Source organism: Acomys russatus, chromosome 9, assembly GCF_903995435.1.
Source record: "Acomys russatus chromosome 9, mAcoRus1.1, whole genome shotgun sequence".
In the NCBI taxonomy this organism is placed as follows: Eukaryota; Metazoa; Chordata; class Mammalia; order Rodentia; family Muridae; genus Acomys; species Acomys russatus.
This window is the reverse complement of record NC_067145.1, coordinates 1,167,320-1,184,427: the sequence shown is the minus strand read 5'-3', so window position 1 is coordinate 1,184,427 and position 17,108 is coordinate 1,167,320. Positions and strand designations below refer to the sequence as shown.

Below are 17,108 nucleotides of genomic sequence, written 5' to 3'. Positions count from 1 at the left end.
TAGGCATTTGCCATTTTCTCTAGGAAAAAATGCAGAGCTCTGTTTGCCAGTGGAATGGATTATAATTTCAGTTGTGACTGTCTTCCTAAAATGGCTGAGATCTCACACACACACTCCTTGAGAGAAGGCTAGTCTCAGTCGCTACAGCCGGCCTGATTGTTTGTTCTGTTAAAGATTCAGATGTTTACATCCTGAACCTCAGAGTGATGGAAGAAGTAATGGTGGCACTCCAAAGGTGCTTAGGTTGTAGGCATGTGTTGGAATGGGAGTTCTGTGGAAGAGACCTAGAGTTGTCCAGTCCCTGCATCATAGGTGGCCACACTGAGAAGGCACTGTCTAGGAGGAAGCAGATCTTATTAGACACAGAATCTTAAATATTGTATAGAAGCCACCCATCTCAAGGTATTTTTGCTTTTGTACCTCAGATGAACTAAGTCACCACTCTAGTATTCGTGACTAAAGCCACTGAAATTTTCCCAGCCTTCCTCAGGCCTTTGGCAGCTAGGTTCTTCCTCAGAGAAAGCTGACTTAACCTACAGTGTGTTCATTTGAAGTTAGAAATGACATTAGTGAAAGGGAAAGGGACCCGAGAGAACTAGGAGCTTAAAGAAAAACAGAGAAGAGTGATAAGACAAAGGTTATACATTTGGGCACCATCATTTTCCTTGAGCTTCATTGAGTCAGCTGCCCCCGAAGGAGTACAGCTATCAAAACTGCAGCACGCTCATACCAGGCTCCCGGTGGCCATGGCATACTGGGAGAAGATGTAGTCAATCAAGGGCCATCCTTCTCGGGCTTCGATGTAGCCCTTCTCACACATGGTTTGGATGAGAAGAAGGGTGGACTTCCTTACCTAGAGGCAGAGCAATAATCTGAAACCATTTATGCTTTGCAAAGAAGAGGTTGACCCTTCCACTCCCCTGCCAACTCCAGGAACCACCCAAAGGTGGGAACTCAGAAAACACATGTTTTCACTCTAGCACAATACCCAGAATCTCTTAGGAGAAATTCGTTCTCTTTACGAGGCTTCTTCCATAAAGGGGTTGGTTTCAAAACATTGTCTCATTAGAAAATTAGGATAATCATTATTTTTTTCCTATTATATTTTTTCCTAACATGAAACACTTGAATACTGGGACACAGGAAACGTCAGGCAATCTTCCACGTATAGGACTTACTCCTGATGGTCTCAGGTTGGAGAATAGGATGTCTATGGTCAGAAAAAAAAGACGCATAGCTTGTTTTTGGGAAAATATGCACTATCTTTAAAAATTATTTACTTTTGAAATTATAATTACATCATTTCTCCATTCCATTTTTTCCCTCCAAACCCTTTTATATGTTTCTTCTTGTTCTTTTTCATATACATAGCCTTTCTCATTGTTGCTACACACATATGTACACATATATGATATATATTTACTAAATATGTATGTACAACATGCTCTGTCTGTATAATGTTTCTTGAGTGTATATTTTCAGGGCTGACCTTTTGTTATTGGATAACCAGTTGGTGTATTCTTCCCCAGGAAGGACTATTTTGTCCACTCTTAGTCTTCCTTAGGTGCTGTGGTTCTTTGTGTAGGATTGAGGCCTCCTGAACTTTCTTTCTTTCTTTCTTTCTTTCTTTCTTTCTTTTTTTTGAGGCCTCCTGAACTTTCATCTGCTCATGATCAGCATATCTGCTGCTGTTTAGCTCATATTTTGGTGGTCACCTTTTAATTGTTTTCTATTTATTTTGTGTGTGCATATGTGTGTATATGGGTAGAGATAAAAAGACAGCTTGATGGAATGAGTCTTTCCTTCCAGCATCTGGATCCTCAGGATTACCCCCAGGTTGCCATGCTTAACAGCAGGTGCTTTTTCTCACTGAGCCATCTCTTTCGCCCACATCATCTTTATAGCTAACTTAAACAAAAATCTAATTGAAGGACATTGCAGTGTTGAGATGGGCAAAAGTCTTTTGTTCTACTAGAAAAGCCTTAGAACTATATGTAAATTAGGATGTAATTTATCTAGTTGAGTTATTTTAAGAATGACATTGACCACTGAACAATTCATAAGGAAGTTTCACACTAGATCCTCAAAGAACCAGAATAATTTCAGTCATTCCTAAAACCACCACCAACCAAATAAAAGCTCCTATTAACTTTCTTACTTTTACGTTGAGGTCACTCATGACAAGTTTGACTGTTTTTTCGATTGAAGTCGCATGATTCCTGAACCTGGGTTCTGAAAGCCAAAAGGAGAAGCTGAAGTCAGACTCAGTAGGAATACAGGGTGATCTAGAAATGCTGATAACCTACAGATTTAAGGCACAAAATTGAAAGGCTCAACTTGTTAACATTATATGCATTTCATTCCCCTCCTGTCTGTCTGTCTGTCTGTCTGTCTTTTTTTGAACCATTAACCAGGAAAATTATTCTTTTAATTTTCTGTTACATCCATTTCTTCTACCACAAATCAAGTTCCACAATGGCCAGGGTGTGAGCGGTGAAATTTGTAAGACTAGTTTGTATTGTTACCAACTGATTTTTCAAAGACTAGATTTTTCAAACTGTTATAAAAAAGAGCTCTCTTAAGGTAGTCTGCCACAGACAGAATTCTGCCTAAAAAGGGGCAAGCTTGGATGCAGGCAGAGTTGATGGCCAAACTCTGCCAAGACAGAGTAAGCAAGTCCTCAATAGCTCCTGCCTCGCAAATATGTCTGTCAGATATATCAGGCTAGAAGGCTGAAGATGATGTTTCAACATTATAGAGAGTGTTGGGTAACTGTCCAGGCAGTAAACTGTCTCAGTAATTTCTTCATTTTGAAGCTGCTAACCTGCACTTCCTGTTCACGCAGGTAACTAACTTTTATTCCTTCTCAAGTATCTGAGGGGGTTGAAGACCAGATAGTTTAGTCTTACAATTAAGCTTAGTTGGTTAGGGGTTAAGATGGTTTTAGATCAAGATAGATGTTTTAAGTTCATAGAGATGAGATATAATAGATATTGGTTTTCATTCAGAAATTCAGACCCAACAAGATAGAAAAGACATTTACTTCAAGTTTGCCAAATACAAATAGCCAAAGAACTATGAATGTAATGTTTATATAATTCCTGATTATCTCATGGTTCTTCCTGCTCTATGTAGTTTATTTTACTTCTGTGTGATATATAAATATATGTTACAAAAGAAATAATAAAAAAATTAAAAATGAGTTCTCATATTTTACTGCATTCACAATATCAACCATTTTATAATGTATCATTATTTTTTTTTACTGCACCAAAAAAGAAAAAAATATAGTGGGCAATTAGAATTAAAGATGTTAGTGAAAGATATGTTCACTCTTAGGAAAATATGGCTTTTGGAAGTAAAGAGATACAGCAGCAATTTATTACATTCTACACTGTTCTAAATGTAGAGATTTCTATACTCTTTCACCATTTATGATTAAGCCACTTCACTAAACTGCTGGATCTTCTTAATGTTTAATTTAATTCTTTAAACTAAATGTATTCATAAATTTCACAAAAGAAGAGAAGTAACCAAAAATGCATTCTTAGTAGGGGAGGTGACAGAAGACCAAGAAGACAATTCCACTTGTCTGTGACGTCACACAGAAGCTGTAGCAGAGGCTTCGGGAACTGTGGGCCTCTGCTACTGTCTTGCTGATGAGCTATTCTGGCTTCTCCTTCACTACTTACCCTCAGCATTGATAGTCGATCTTAACAGAGCTAAGATTCCTGTTCGCACAACGTCATTGGTATTTCTTATTTGTTCATCAAAAAAATCCAGCACATCTGCAGGATTGGCATGAGCTGTGGGTAGAAACACCAAGTGTGTGAGCATTCCTTCAAAAAGTTCATATTAGCATATGTTAATTACACATTATGTTATTTTAATATGTGCACGGCACATAAGAGAACTCATTTTATTCTTAAGTAAGGCACTTGTGAGTGAGAAGACGAGAATTTCCTCTTGAGGACTGTTAAGGGCCACTCTTTGGTTTTGCGACTTCCAGGCTTCCGTAGTGCTTCCGTAGAAATATAGAACTAATTAGTTAAGCAGTTTGTTTTCTAAGAAACTTGCTGGACCTGGGTTACTCTGCTCAAACCTGTGGAAGTCAGGGAATGCTGCAAAGATACTCTAGAGACCGCTAGTAGGAAACGGTCCTAATTCAAAGGACCCTATAAGAACAGGAGAAGAGGCTCATGAAGGGGCAAGAACCGGGAATATGGAGGCAGAGACAGGACTGATGCCTTACCAGCCTGGAAGCAGAGGGCTGCAGAGCAGAGCAATAAAATGCCTGGATAGAGGGAGGGAAGTTTGGTTTGGGAGTTATCAGAGTAAAATGAGTTGGGCTGACAGTGAAGAAGGCTGAATTAATCAGAGGAGTTAGGAAAGAATAGAGAGGGAGGAGAGATGACTCAGCTGTTAGCAGCACTGACTTCTCACCTAGAGGACCATGGTTTGATTCCCAGCAATTCTCATACAGTGCCTTAAAAACATCATTCACTCCAGTTAGAGGTGATTCAGTGCCCTCTTCTGGTCTCCAAGGGCATTGCACACACAGTGCACACACAAGCAAAACACCCATTAATGTAAAAAAAAAAAAAAAAAAAAAAAAAAAAGGTTTTAAATATTTAAAAACCATAATTGATATACAAGGAAGAAGGAGAGACTTGGGGGAGATGGTCTCAGAGGAATCCAATGACTGTTTTCAAATGTGATTTTATGTAATTAACAAAGGGAACCTGGCATATTCTTTGTAATTTGTGCCAGGCTTTGAAAAAGGTAATAGAAAGGAGAACGGGTAAGATAATGCAAAAGGAAGAAGAGGAAGAAGAAGAAGAAGAAGAAGAAGAAGAAGAAGAAGAAGAAGAAGAAGAAGAAGAAGAGAGAAGAGAAGAAGAAGAAGAAGAAGAAGAAGAAGAAGAAGAAGAAGAAGAAGAAGAAGAAGAAGAAAGAAGAAGAAGAAGAAGAAGAAGAAAGAAGAAGAAAGAGAAGAAGAAGAAGAAGAAGGAAGAGGAGGAGGGGGAGGGGGAGAAAGGAGGAGAAAGGCGAGAGAGATTTTATTTTTAACCTAAGTTCTTGGGATCAAAGAGTGACCAAGAATAAAACAAACAATCAAATCGTGATTTAGAACTTGACAATATCTCAGCATCTGATACACGCAGAGAAAAAGCAATTTCCTATCTTTAGAGTGAAAAATTCATTCAGGTTTCCTAGAAAAATTTCTGGTTGGTAGCAGATAATACTCTACCAGAAACTACCTGACACCCTACCTATGCCAGTCCTTCTGCAAGTTTATAGGGAGAAGGGCAGACTGAGAAAGCTGTGAGCTTAAGGAACATTCTGTACATGAGAAAGCAATTCCAGTGACAGCGTGCTCTGCCATCTTTGACACATTTAGATATTTTTATTAACACTCTGGATGCTGGGTCATACCGAGAACGAGGAAACAGCTCGAAGCTTCAATTTTGTTTTCCTTTATTGGAGGTTCTGGAACTCTGCAGATCTGAGCAGGGAGAAACAGCAATTGGGGAGTGGACAGAAGTCAAAAGCAGAGACGTAGTTTAAATTGAACAAGCAGGTTTGGACAGCACAGACTTCCTACCTGGTGGAGCAAGCTGGTGAGGATGGACCTTCTCAAGTTCTTGGGAAGGACGATGTCGTAGAGGACTGCGGCGGTCAGGATCTGCTTTAGACTCTAAAACAGAAGCACTCATGGCTTAAGTAGGTGCAGCCACATAGGAGACAAAGGCCAATGATTACATGCTATGAGAAGAACACACCCAGTGTTTTCAGAAGAGTTGCAAATGGAGGCTCTCACCTGCGTGATGTAGAAATCACTCTCCTTTTCTTTGTACTGGATCAGGAGCCAGGATACTTGGCTCATGGCAAACTCACAATAGTCTTCCCGGTGCAGCAGCAGGCTCACGGTGGGTCCATGGACCTTGATTATGCTTAAAGTCTGCAGAGACAACAAAGACTACTGTTGGCATTGCTACACTTTGTGTGTATTGCTCAGTGTGCCATGTGCTTTGGGGAACACAAACATTTCCTTTAGAAATGAAGCCATTCTATTTTTTTTTTTTTTTGAAAATGCACAGGTAAGGAGTGCTGCGTGAGCAACGGTATTTGTATACAAATCTATATCTATGTGGATGTTCATTTTGATGTTTGCTTTTTAATTTTTTCAGTATACAATGTGTGTATATGTGTGTGTGTGTGTGTTGTGTTTGGATTCCCAAAGGTGTGCACATGCATACATACTTGTGGCTCACATAAGGAAGTCAGAGGACAGCCTCAGGTGTTATAGTCTCAATCTTTCGTCTTGTGAGGCAGGTTGTGTTTATTTGTTTCTGTGTTGGTCAGGCTTGACAGCCTAGAATGTCCTCCTCTTGTTCTCATGTCTTTGCCTCCTAACTGATGGGAGGAGTGTGCTGGGATTACGGACGCTTGTGCTGTCACTTCTGGCTTTTATATGAATTACGGAGATCTAAAGGTCATCAGACTTCTGCAACAGGTGTGTTAGCAATCTCCCTCTTACTCACTTTAATTCACCATATTAATGAATTAAAAATTCCCCAATATTATAAAATATTTAGTGACCTTATGTTATGTAGCAGTTTCCTCCAAACTAAAATATTTCATTTTGGAGAGAAGCTTGCTTAGACACAGGATGTGGAATTAAGGGGAGATGAAGCATTCCTTCCAGTAGGGAAGTTTGTTTCCAATGACTGAATACTTCACTATCTGAAATGAAAACTTTTTATTTTTCATGGAAGTTCAAGACACAAGTTGTTTATAGGGAGGTGAAGCAATAGGATGTTCTGAGAGAAGGCGAAAGATTCCATCCTTCTGGGAAGCTTACTAAGCTCAGGGGGAAAAACAACTTAGCATCTTCAGGAAGTTCCTGAAATGGACAAAATTTACTAAGTGTTTATATATGTTTGTGTATGCCTCTTTTCCAGGCATATATAAGCAGTAAGCACTGCTGAGAGACTCTCTCAGACAAGTTGAACTGCCTGAAGGAAGGACAAACCAGCTGAGCTGCCTGGAAGAGACTCAAAGGAACTGAGCTACCTGAAAAGGACACCCCTCAACCCAGTAGAGCCACCTGCAGATTGTGTAGCACACTGTAAGTTTCTATGAGTCGTCACCCATGTTGGGATGGGTTTTGGTGATGCCACTGTCTTGGAGTCCTTTCTGCTCCTGAAACTAACTCCTCACCTATATTCCTATAAGTAATCCCAGTAAAACTTATTGGTTTAACAAGTTGGACTTCGGTGATGCTTTGATTTGTTGTCAGTTCCCTATCTGCGATAAATAGACGATTGTTCATGTATTCCTAAGGAGAGTGTCACACAACATTTCATATTACTTTGTCACTTTCCTCTCACACTATTTCCCCTACAATATTCTACTTACCTTCCTCCTTTTCTCAGAGTGAAGTTGTAAATATGCTCTGTTCTAAATTCCATACCTCCACTTCTTACCCCCCACCCACCCCAAAGTCTGCTGTAATCTAGCTTCCATTTGACACTGGGAATGGTCAACTCCCAGAACATAATACCTGACAAACATTGATCATAAAAGTCTGGATATCACTATCTTTTAACGAAACTATTTTTAAGTAAAAATTAACAGCTTAGTGTACACTTTGATAAACTATTTTCTATAGCTAATATTTGTGGTGACCTACAAAACCATATAAAAACTTAGTGGCTCCTAGCAATACCATGCATTTCACTTGAGACTGTGTCAGCTGTGGCTGGTCTTCTGTGCACCACTCAAGAACTCTTTCTTGAGTTCTGTAGTAATGAATTGCAGATCTTTACTTGTTATTTTGAAACATCTTAGTTTCTCTAATCTCCTTCTCTTTTCCGCTCTTCCTTCAGAAACCTTTCTCCACCTTATGTCATGATCTATTCCTTTGTATTTCTCCAGAACTTAATTTTTGCCACCTTCAGCTCTTTATTCTGTCCTTGGAAAATACTATCTAAAAATCATTCAGTTGTTACTTAAATAAATGATGATATTCAAACCTGTGTGGCTAATTTTTGATTTTCTTCTTAATTATGAGCCTGAATGTATCCAAGCCTACTAATTCATCTGCTGGAACATATCATAGGCATTTAAATCAGTATGTCTGCATCAAACTCATTAAAACCACCTACTCAAACTTGTCACTCTTTGTCACTCCCTTATCTAACTTAGTGGTGCCAAGGTCACTTACATCAGAAATCTAAGGCTTATTCCAAGGGTCTCTATTTCCTCCACTGTAAGCACCTAGTTCATATCAAATCCTTTTGGTTATTCTGTTCATCAGTCTGTACCTCCTCTAATCAGAATTATTGACACTGTCATAAATGATCTTACCATTTATGACCTGGAGTAGGTTTCTACTGTTCTGATCATTTTGCCCACATTTATCCCTATATCTGGTGTTGTAGTTTGAATTACCATCCATGGAGTCATATATTTTACACTTGGTCTCTGTCTGGCGGTACTGTTTTAGAAGGTTGTATAAACTTTGGTAGACAAAGTCACGCTGTAGGAAATAGGTCGTAGAGGATGGGTCTGGAGATTTTATAGCATGGACCCATTTCCTGTTTGTTTCTGCTTCCTGATTCCAAGGTGTCACATACTGAATCAAAGCTTCACGCACACAATCTGGCCTCCTTTGGGACTGCTGGTAGCCTGCTTTCCCTTTGTGTTGAACTGTATCCTCTCAAACTAAGTTAACACAAGCCTATCCTCTACTAAGTTTCTTCTTGTCCAGCTTTTGCTCATAGCAACAAAAGTATCTGAAACATCTATTCAGTATTTCTTGAAAACTGATAACAGAATAATTTTCTTAATATGCAAATCCTTGTTGAGAATGTTTCAAAGACCTCATTCTTTAAAAAAGTCTCAAATCTTGTACAACAGTTAAGTCTGTTCATTATATAACCACCAAGATGACCCATCTGGTTTCAGTCATTTCTGTCTTTGGTCTACTGCTTCCCTTCTACTGCACTCACTAAGGCATGCCTTTTACTCCATCTCTAGCCTCTGCTGCAGTGGGTTTTTCTGCCAAAGGATGTAAGACTCCGTTTCAATGCTACAGCCTTGCCAAAACTCACTACAGAATGAGGTGAGCCCCACCACCTCTTAGTTGCTTGCCTGGCTCTTCTCGTGGGAAGCAGGGTGGATAGCAATGAAATGACTGTGCTGGATTTTGCTGTCTAGATGCTTCGAAGGAGAAATACTTTAAAGGCTCCACTGGTTAAAGATTTAACCATCCTAGATGTTTAACATGCTTTTAAAATTTGAGATGTAGAAAAGTTTCAGAATTAGAAAAAAATCTTAGCCTTAAACCTCTTATAAGATAGCAAAAAGAAACCTATATAGGCTAGGACATAACAGTGTACTTTAAATGTATATTAATCAAAATAAGGATGAAGTTTTACATGTGAAAGCATTTTTATAGTTAACTCACCATGCAGTATTTTCACACATCTGAGAGAATCCAATGTTATTTATCTAATTGTGTTATTGGTGGACACCAGAGATTCATTTGGACCTGTTGCTTTTCTCAAGTTAATGACTCAGTTCCAATGTAGTTTATAATATAGAAAACATGAAATAGCTGACATTCTCTCATTTGGTCATTTGTTCTCCCCTCACATTGAAATACCAGAGTGAGATTTTACTCTGTTCTATCTTTGATATATCTCCAACATCTGGAACAGGGTCTGGCATATTGTCCTTCAAGAAACTTTGGATGGGACAATGGACAAACAGTGACTTGAAGTAGATAGAAAATTGATAGGCTTGATGTATCTTCTAAAATCTAAGTAGTGATGCCTACAAGAACTGAACTTATCATGTAGGAAAAAGAAATTTCAACAAGGTCAGCATTTGCTGATTTAACTGGGAAAGATTATTTTTTAAAATGCTTTATAGCTTAAAGTGTAGACAAGAAACCAGAGAAGGTCACTAAGTGCCGTATCTATCTATCTATCTATCTATCTATCTATCTATCTATCTATCATCTATCTATCTGTAAGTATATAGCCATATACATAGTCATGTTTATAACACACACACACACACACACACACACACAACTATAGTCTAAATAAGGTGGGGGTTTGCAGCTTGGGCCTATCTGAAGCCCCACTCACATTCATGGGTGAGGCCTGGGGGGCCCATTTCTCCATTATGTACCGGAAGAGCATGAAGATCTTGTCAGAGAGCCGGTTAGCATCTATTTTGGGATAGGGGAAATCCTTCCAGTGGTTGACATACTTGTAAATGGCCCTGCTGAATTTTTCAAGGGCTGAAAAAACAAAACAAAAGTACCACCACAGACTGAGAAAAAATAAAGATGGGAAGAACCATTGATTTATTCTAAAAGAGAGAACAGACAATTAGCAAACATTTTGAGATCATCTTAAAGCTTCATCAAAATAAACATAAAATTGTTTATCTGATTTTAATTAATAGTTAGTGAAATGCGAATTGACCCTATTGTGATATACTATTACTAGGAGATACTCCGTCCAGAATGGAACATAACAACATAGTCAATGCCACATGTCAACTAAATTAAGGTATGGTGGCGATTCTTACACACTGAAGGTAGAGCAGGATTGATACAAACTCTTTGGACTACTCCTTGTGATTGATCTGCACTGTTTGAGAAGTGTCTTGGAAGCACATCTGGTCTTAAGTGCTAAGAAAAAGAATCATGGGAGTACCCACCGATACAGAAGGTTTGCCTCATGCTTTCATCCTCCACCAGCCTGAGCATGGTCTGCATGGTGAGCAGGGTCATCATCATGAAGGGGATGCTCTGCGACACTGCAGTGAAGGACACAAGAGGAAACAGTGTCATTCATTTTTTTTTTTTCATGAGGGGGATCCTGACTCTGATGGCCACAGAAAGCATGCGGGAACCGAATGTAGTATACAGGCAGTAGGATACAGGCAGGAGGAGGATTGCACCCTTCTTCTTCAACCCAAAAGCCTGAATGCAGTTAGTCAAGGTGTGGCAGGTCTGAAGGAAGCTCTAGCTATGTAGGCACACACACACACACACACACACACACACACACACACACACACACACGTTGTTTAGCAATAAGCAGTTTTGGATTGTTATTTCATTAATATCTGTATCTCCCATCTAGCTTTGACCATGTCCCCAAAGTATAGCAAATATGACAGGTGCTCAGTAGTACCTGTTCAATAAGGTACTATAGAAACAAATGGTAGAAAGCCTTTTTCATATAATTGTCCTGTTGGTGGCAGCCCATTTCTCATGGAGAATGAGTTTCTGCAGATGCAAAGACAGAAGGGGAAGAGGAGCATGGAAGAGGGCCCACACATATTTACTGCATTCTCAATCAATGCCTGGTCATCAAGCTCAGCTATGTTCACAACAGACCTCATGTCTTTCCTCCAATGTTCTTCAGTGCAGTAGAACTTAGAGAGACATACTTGCTTTTGCCTTAACTCTCTTTGGGGGTAGTTATTTCCTAGAGAAAACATGGCATGTTCCTTTCATACCATAGCTGGTTGCCAGTTCAGCTAGGGAAAGCACAACAAATTCATTTGGCAGCTCCAGAATCCTGAAGTTACTTTGCACTTCATACATCACAGAATTGAAATCATGAGCAGCAAGAGACACCAATACCTCACCAGCCAGCATTCTGATTTCTCTGGGAATCTGAGAATGTAAATAAAAATAATAAGTAGAAGAGTGAGTATAAAAGGGGGAATATAAAAACAAAACAAAACAAAACAAACAAACAAAAAAGGGGGAATAGACCATGCAACATTCTAAGTTCACCTAGATTTGAGATAGAGAACAGACTGCTTCAAATTCAAAGTACAGATCTCTCAGGTAGGAATCAATAACTGGGAATGCTAAGGTAATTTTTATGCAGTTCTTACAGACTTGGGGCTAATTAGTGTTTCTTTTCTGTCTTGCACACAGAATATGACTTATATGGTTTATGCAGACCTTGAACTCATGACTCCCCCTCCTCCCTGCTTCCTGAGGACTGGTGTTACAAACATGGCTAACTGATCATTGCTCATTATTTTTGCGCTCTTTAATCAGGGACCTTGATTCAGAGATTATGCTTTAGAACTATGAATTACTGTGGTTGAATAAGTAAATGTTAAGAGGAGTTAGGCTAGGGTTGAGAGCTTTAATTTTCGTGCCATTCAGATCTATCTATCTTCACATTTAGGAATATTGGGGCATGCTTCTATTCTTGTTGATGGTGAGCTGGATAAGTTTAATTAGCCCTCCTACTAAGAAAAACGAAACCACAGCAAGACAAACAAACAAACAAACAAACCTGTACTCAAAAGCATAAGACAGCTTAAGCACACAGTATAAGCAATTCCTGCATTGAGACCTGGAAACAATGATGCAATGCAAGAGAGGGAGGCAGTTATGGAGAGAGCAAGTGATGTGGGAGCTGAGAGAAGTGGGGTAGGTGCTCCTTCTGTCAGCAGATTACTGTGTTCCACTGAAATCAACTCTCTCAAGTATAAATTTCTTTGTCTAAAAGATGGTTGGATGGTACTTCCTCTAAAGTTTTTCTTAAATTTGTCTCATTTCCCTAATCTGTGCAGTGGTAACCAAGAGGCTTTGTAAGTAACTCTATGAAAGATATGAAGAACAAATATTCCAGTTACGGTTCTTTCAGCCACGAAGGAAAGGCTTTTGTGCATCACTGTGGCATATCTGAGTCACTCAAAGTCTCTAATCCGTGTCCTCATGTGCATTCACTACCAAGAAGCAAACTTACTTCCTCATCCCTCATGTCCTTAGAAGTGTAGTAAATCAACCTTTGGACTATGGCATCATCCAAGATGTCAGTATTCTGAATAAAAGAGGTGAGATGACCATAAATGTCTTCCTGTGAACATAGAAGAGTACAAAGGTATTTGAGTTACAAAAATAAAGAACTCAGGTGAAGCTTAAATAGACAGCACCACTAAACTAAGCAAAATATATTTGCTGCACAGTGGTCTAGACTTTCTAAGCAGAATTTGCATTTTTAGGAGTCAAAGGCTTACATAGAGAACAACACTATTTCTAAAGCTTATTTTATTTTGGTACACTTCCTGGACAAGGTCTAGTTGAATCAGAAGCACTGAAGTCAGTATCTCAAAGTGTCTGACAGTGCCTGGTGTAGAGTCCTCAAGGAAGTGTCCATCCCCTGAATTGCTGCCCTTACAATTGGGGCTTTTGTTGTGGCACCAAGGAGCCCCCTGTATCATCAAGGACATCATTGCACTGTGGGGTTGCATCTCATGGAATGTTATAGGTTTTCATTTCACCTGTGCTTTTTTTGAGACAACATGGGGGACCATTTTGGACAGCAGTGCAGCTCTAGGAGACATGTGATTTCAGCAAATGCCCACGTTGTGGCTTTTACAAATCTGGTAGATGACAAAGATGTCCTGTGAAGGATACAAGGGAGATGGGAGTTCTCAGATCTCCAGGTGCATACACCTCTATGGATTGCACCTGTGTTAAGGTGTTTATACTAGTCTATAGGGCTGGCCATAGGAAGTTTTAGCAAAAGATATACTTTGTCTTTTTTCTCTGTGTCTCCTCAGCCCAGTTAAGTATGTGTAAGATCCTGCCTTATTCCGTGTGTATTTTCTGATTTCTGAAGGCCTTACTCTTTTTACAAGGGCCACTGTATGAGTCTTTACCACATTTTGGAGCTGAGGCACACCCTTTATCTGGAACATTTTATTAATGTTCATGATTCTTTATGTTCGATGCAACTAATAGACTCATGACCGAGGAAAGAGTCACAGAGAATTTCGCTCATTGAGTGCTGATGCTGTGAGCACTTGGGTCTTAGCTGAGTCCTTCATGCCTTGGCTGTAGTGTGGGACATTTGCATTTTGACACCACACCTGAGCCCATTTTCATAAAAAACATCTCACATGTAGGCATGGCTCGCTTGGAACTTCCTTTGTACACCAGGCTGGCTTCAAGCTCATACAGGTCTGCCTGCTTCTGCCTTTTGAGTGCTGGGATTAAAGGTCTGATCAACCATGCCCAGCCCCATTTCTATTTCTTTTAAAATTGTATTTGTTTTTATTTATGCATGTGTTTCTGTGTGTATCTATGTATATGTGAGTATAGTGACCACAGAGGCCAGAAGTGGGAGTCAAACGCCCTGGAACTAGGCTATAGGCTATAGGCACTAACGAGCTACTGGGTGTGGATGCTGGGAGCCAACCCAGGTCCTCTGCAAGAGAAGCACATGATCTTAACTACTGAGCCATCGGTCTAGACCCCCCTCCATACCATTTTTATTGATCACTTTTCCTCAGCATGAAAGCAATGTAGAAGTGGTTGCTAAAATTACTATTCTCTAGTCTCTTTTCTAGAAACTCTATCTCAGTCCTTAAACAGTCCAGAAATTGTTTCCAAGCTGTTTCTTGGTGTTTCACAGTGCTGTATGGGAATGCTAATTTCTACTACAAGATTCATAATATGGATGTTAATCAAACCTAACATTAGGACCATCTCTGTGAACTTCATATGCCTTGTCATCGAGGGAAACAATCAGAATCCCGGTCACTGAGACCTAACCTAAGTATTGGCATTTTCTTCAAGCTAACAATAGCAAGCAAGGTTGATCATCACTATGTCATCAGATAGCTACGTGGACACTGTTTTTCACAAGAGGCAATGCTGAACAATTATTAGGTGACTCTGTTGGCACTAGAGGGGCTTCTGCCTGACTCTGCTACAGCTGTCCTTATTTAGGTAGGTCACACAGTGTATCAGTGTTTCGTTTTTTTCTCAGTTGTCAAATAAAAACAAAAACAGCATCATAGACTTGTGAGGAATGAATATTATATAGCACGTTGTATGTGGACGGCATCAAGCACTATACTTCATAGATAAGTGCTGGGTGAAAGGCAGGAACTGTTGTGATTGTTGATGCCTGGAAAGCTTTCAATTTCCAGAGAAAATTTCAGGTTGTGGGACAGGATGACAGATGAGCATGGGGAGTCTGCACATTTTCAAAGCAGCCCTCACATTATAAGGAGGAGAATCTAACTCACGGGGTTATAAATCTGGCTTTTCCCTCTTTCCACTGTCTACCTGCATATAGTTATGAACAAGTGTACTCTTTAGTAAGTTCTGGGATGTTTGAAATGCTAAATACCATTATTTCAGCACTGTAATTAATCCTATTACAAATGCATTTTCTAAAAGATTTAAAGACATAAGGGAAACCAGGGCCGGGTGGGGGTGGGGGGGCATGGGGGGAGAGGGAAAGGAGAAGGGGGAGGGTAGAGGAAAAAAAAGAAGGAAATGAAAGCAAAGGAGAGCATGCACAGAGTGCTGCAGCCGCTGGATTGTAGGCGGCTAGTGGGGAAGAGATCTTTGCATACCTTGCTGATGTTGTCCTCCTTACTCAGCATCCCCAAAGTGAGATTAATATCTCCAAAGGCCTCTAAATTACAAAGACAAAGAATTAGATATGTAGCAACCTGCTGCCCGTAGGTTACAGAAAGTCACTTCCTGTCTTCACTCTCCCTTTAAAAACACAATTCTAGTTTTTATTGCTAGCTCTTGATGTTAGGAATGTACTGTACCTGTATTTCCTTTTCCCAACAGACTTGAAGCTAACATGTATGTCGTGTTATCATGAAACCACTGACCAATGTAGAGGTGCAGAGAGCAGCTGCACGCCCATGTAGGGCTCTGAGCAAGTGTGCCCCGCACTCTACGTCTCCAGCGTCAATGAGACAAACCCTTCACACCTGATGTGAGCAACACCTGATGTGAGCAACACCTGATGTGAGCAACAGAACAGTGGAACTCTTCCTGATTTGCCTGTTTTCCTCCCTTAATGAACCTCTGTGTTTTCACCCTACACTTTCTTCTTGTTTATCTACCATTCTGTGCTTTCAGGAACCTTCTTCTGGATCCATGTGCATGACACTTTGCTTTTTCCCAATAAAGACCTAATTGTATTTTCCAGAAATGTGTTTTTTGATAAAAGACTCTGGAAAGTAATAAAATGCTGCAGCCACCACGACCACCTCCTCCCACCCTCCACCACACCACTACACCACCATCACCATCACCATCACCCTCTACCCCCCAGCCCCCACCCCCCACCACACCACCATCATCTACACCATCACCGCCCCACCCCTCTCACAACCTTCCCCCACCCTACCCCCAGGCCCCCACCAATAAGCACAACAATGTTGGAATCAAAAGACTGCAGCAGTATCAGGCCAATGGCAGGCAGCTAGGAGGACCAGGTAAAAACTTCCCATGAGCCTCTGATCCAAGCACGTACCTTGTTAGTGTAGGACTTTGGAAGAAAGCATTGCCCAAAGATTTTTAAAATATTCAAAATTAAACAAGAATCGAGCTTCTGGTATATAGCCTCCCTTCCCCACAAGTCGATTAAAATATAGCCTTTGCAGGCTTCCAGTTTATCACCAGCCCTTCACAACCAACATTTTATTTTTATTTATTTATTTAATAAAGGGGTAATAAAGGGAAATAACCTGACTTTATCAAAACATTTCAGGCAATTATTTTTGAGGTGTAGAAGCATGTGAAAAATTCAGCATACAACAGAGTCCCTGCTCCTCATGACCTGCTCACCTGAGTACTCCTCCATGGTGGGAGTTGTCATGGCTGCTGTAGGCTTTACAAGTGGTGGCACCTAAGTATTAGAAGTGGTTCAGCTAAAAGGTCAGTGAAGCAAGGTAGCAAATTTCTTACATAAGGTTCCCTAGATGAAAATCCCTTGATTGGCAGCGTGGTCTGGGAGCTTCTGGAGATGGGTTTGCAGTTGAGGTGGACGATCCTGGATTTTACCACCATCACCTTTTTTTTGCCTCTGAGCTCCTGCTAACCAAGATGGCTGCATCTCACCAAATATTGTCTCTTTGCAGGAGACCAGTGTGTCTGAGGAGGAAGAAATTAGAAAGTAGGCTTCAAACCTTTCTTATAGACGAAAGGAGCCGCTGTGGCCATTCTTGGGTCTACTGATCACAAGTTTAAGAATGGTTTGTTTTGGTGGCCACTTTCTTGGCCTGATGATGTT

General features: G+C 40.2%; 1 protein-coding gene across 1 annotated transcript in view; it reads right to left on the bottom strand.

Annotated features, from left to right (window-relative positions):
* Positions 1–16,679, bottom strand: part of Mroh2b (maestro heat like repeat family member 2B) — a 62,735-nt gene extending 46,056 nt beyond the window's left edge. Inside the window, exons 1-12 of the mRNA XM_051150906.1 lie at positions 16,664–16,679; positions 15,430–15,491; positions 12,807–12,917; positions 11,551–11,710; positions 10,744–10,842; positions 10,164–10,318; positions 5,822–5,962; positions 5,606–5,698; positions 5,437–5,506; positions 3,693–3,806; positions 2,159–2,232; positions 731–853 (exon numbers count right to left, since the gene is read on the bottom strand). Coding sequence (XP_051006863.1) covers positions 731–853; positions 2,159–2,232; positions 3,693–3,806; positions 5,437–5,506; positions 5,606–5,698; positions 5,822–5,962; positions 10,164–10,318; positions 10,744–10,842; positions 11,551–11,710; positions 12,807–12,917; positions 15,430–15,491; positions 16,664–16,679 — 1,218 coding nt within the window. The remainder of the gene's footprint in view (positions 1–730; positions 854–2,158; positions 2,233–3,692; positions 3,807–5,436; positions 5,507–5,605; positions 5,699–5,821; positions 5,963–10,163; positions 10,319–10,743; positions 10,843–11,550; positions 11,711–12,806; positions 12,918–15,429; positions 15,492–16,663) is intronic.
* Between the last annotated feature and the right edge of the window lie 429 nt (positions 16,680–17,108).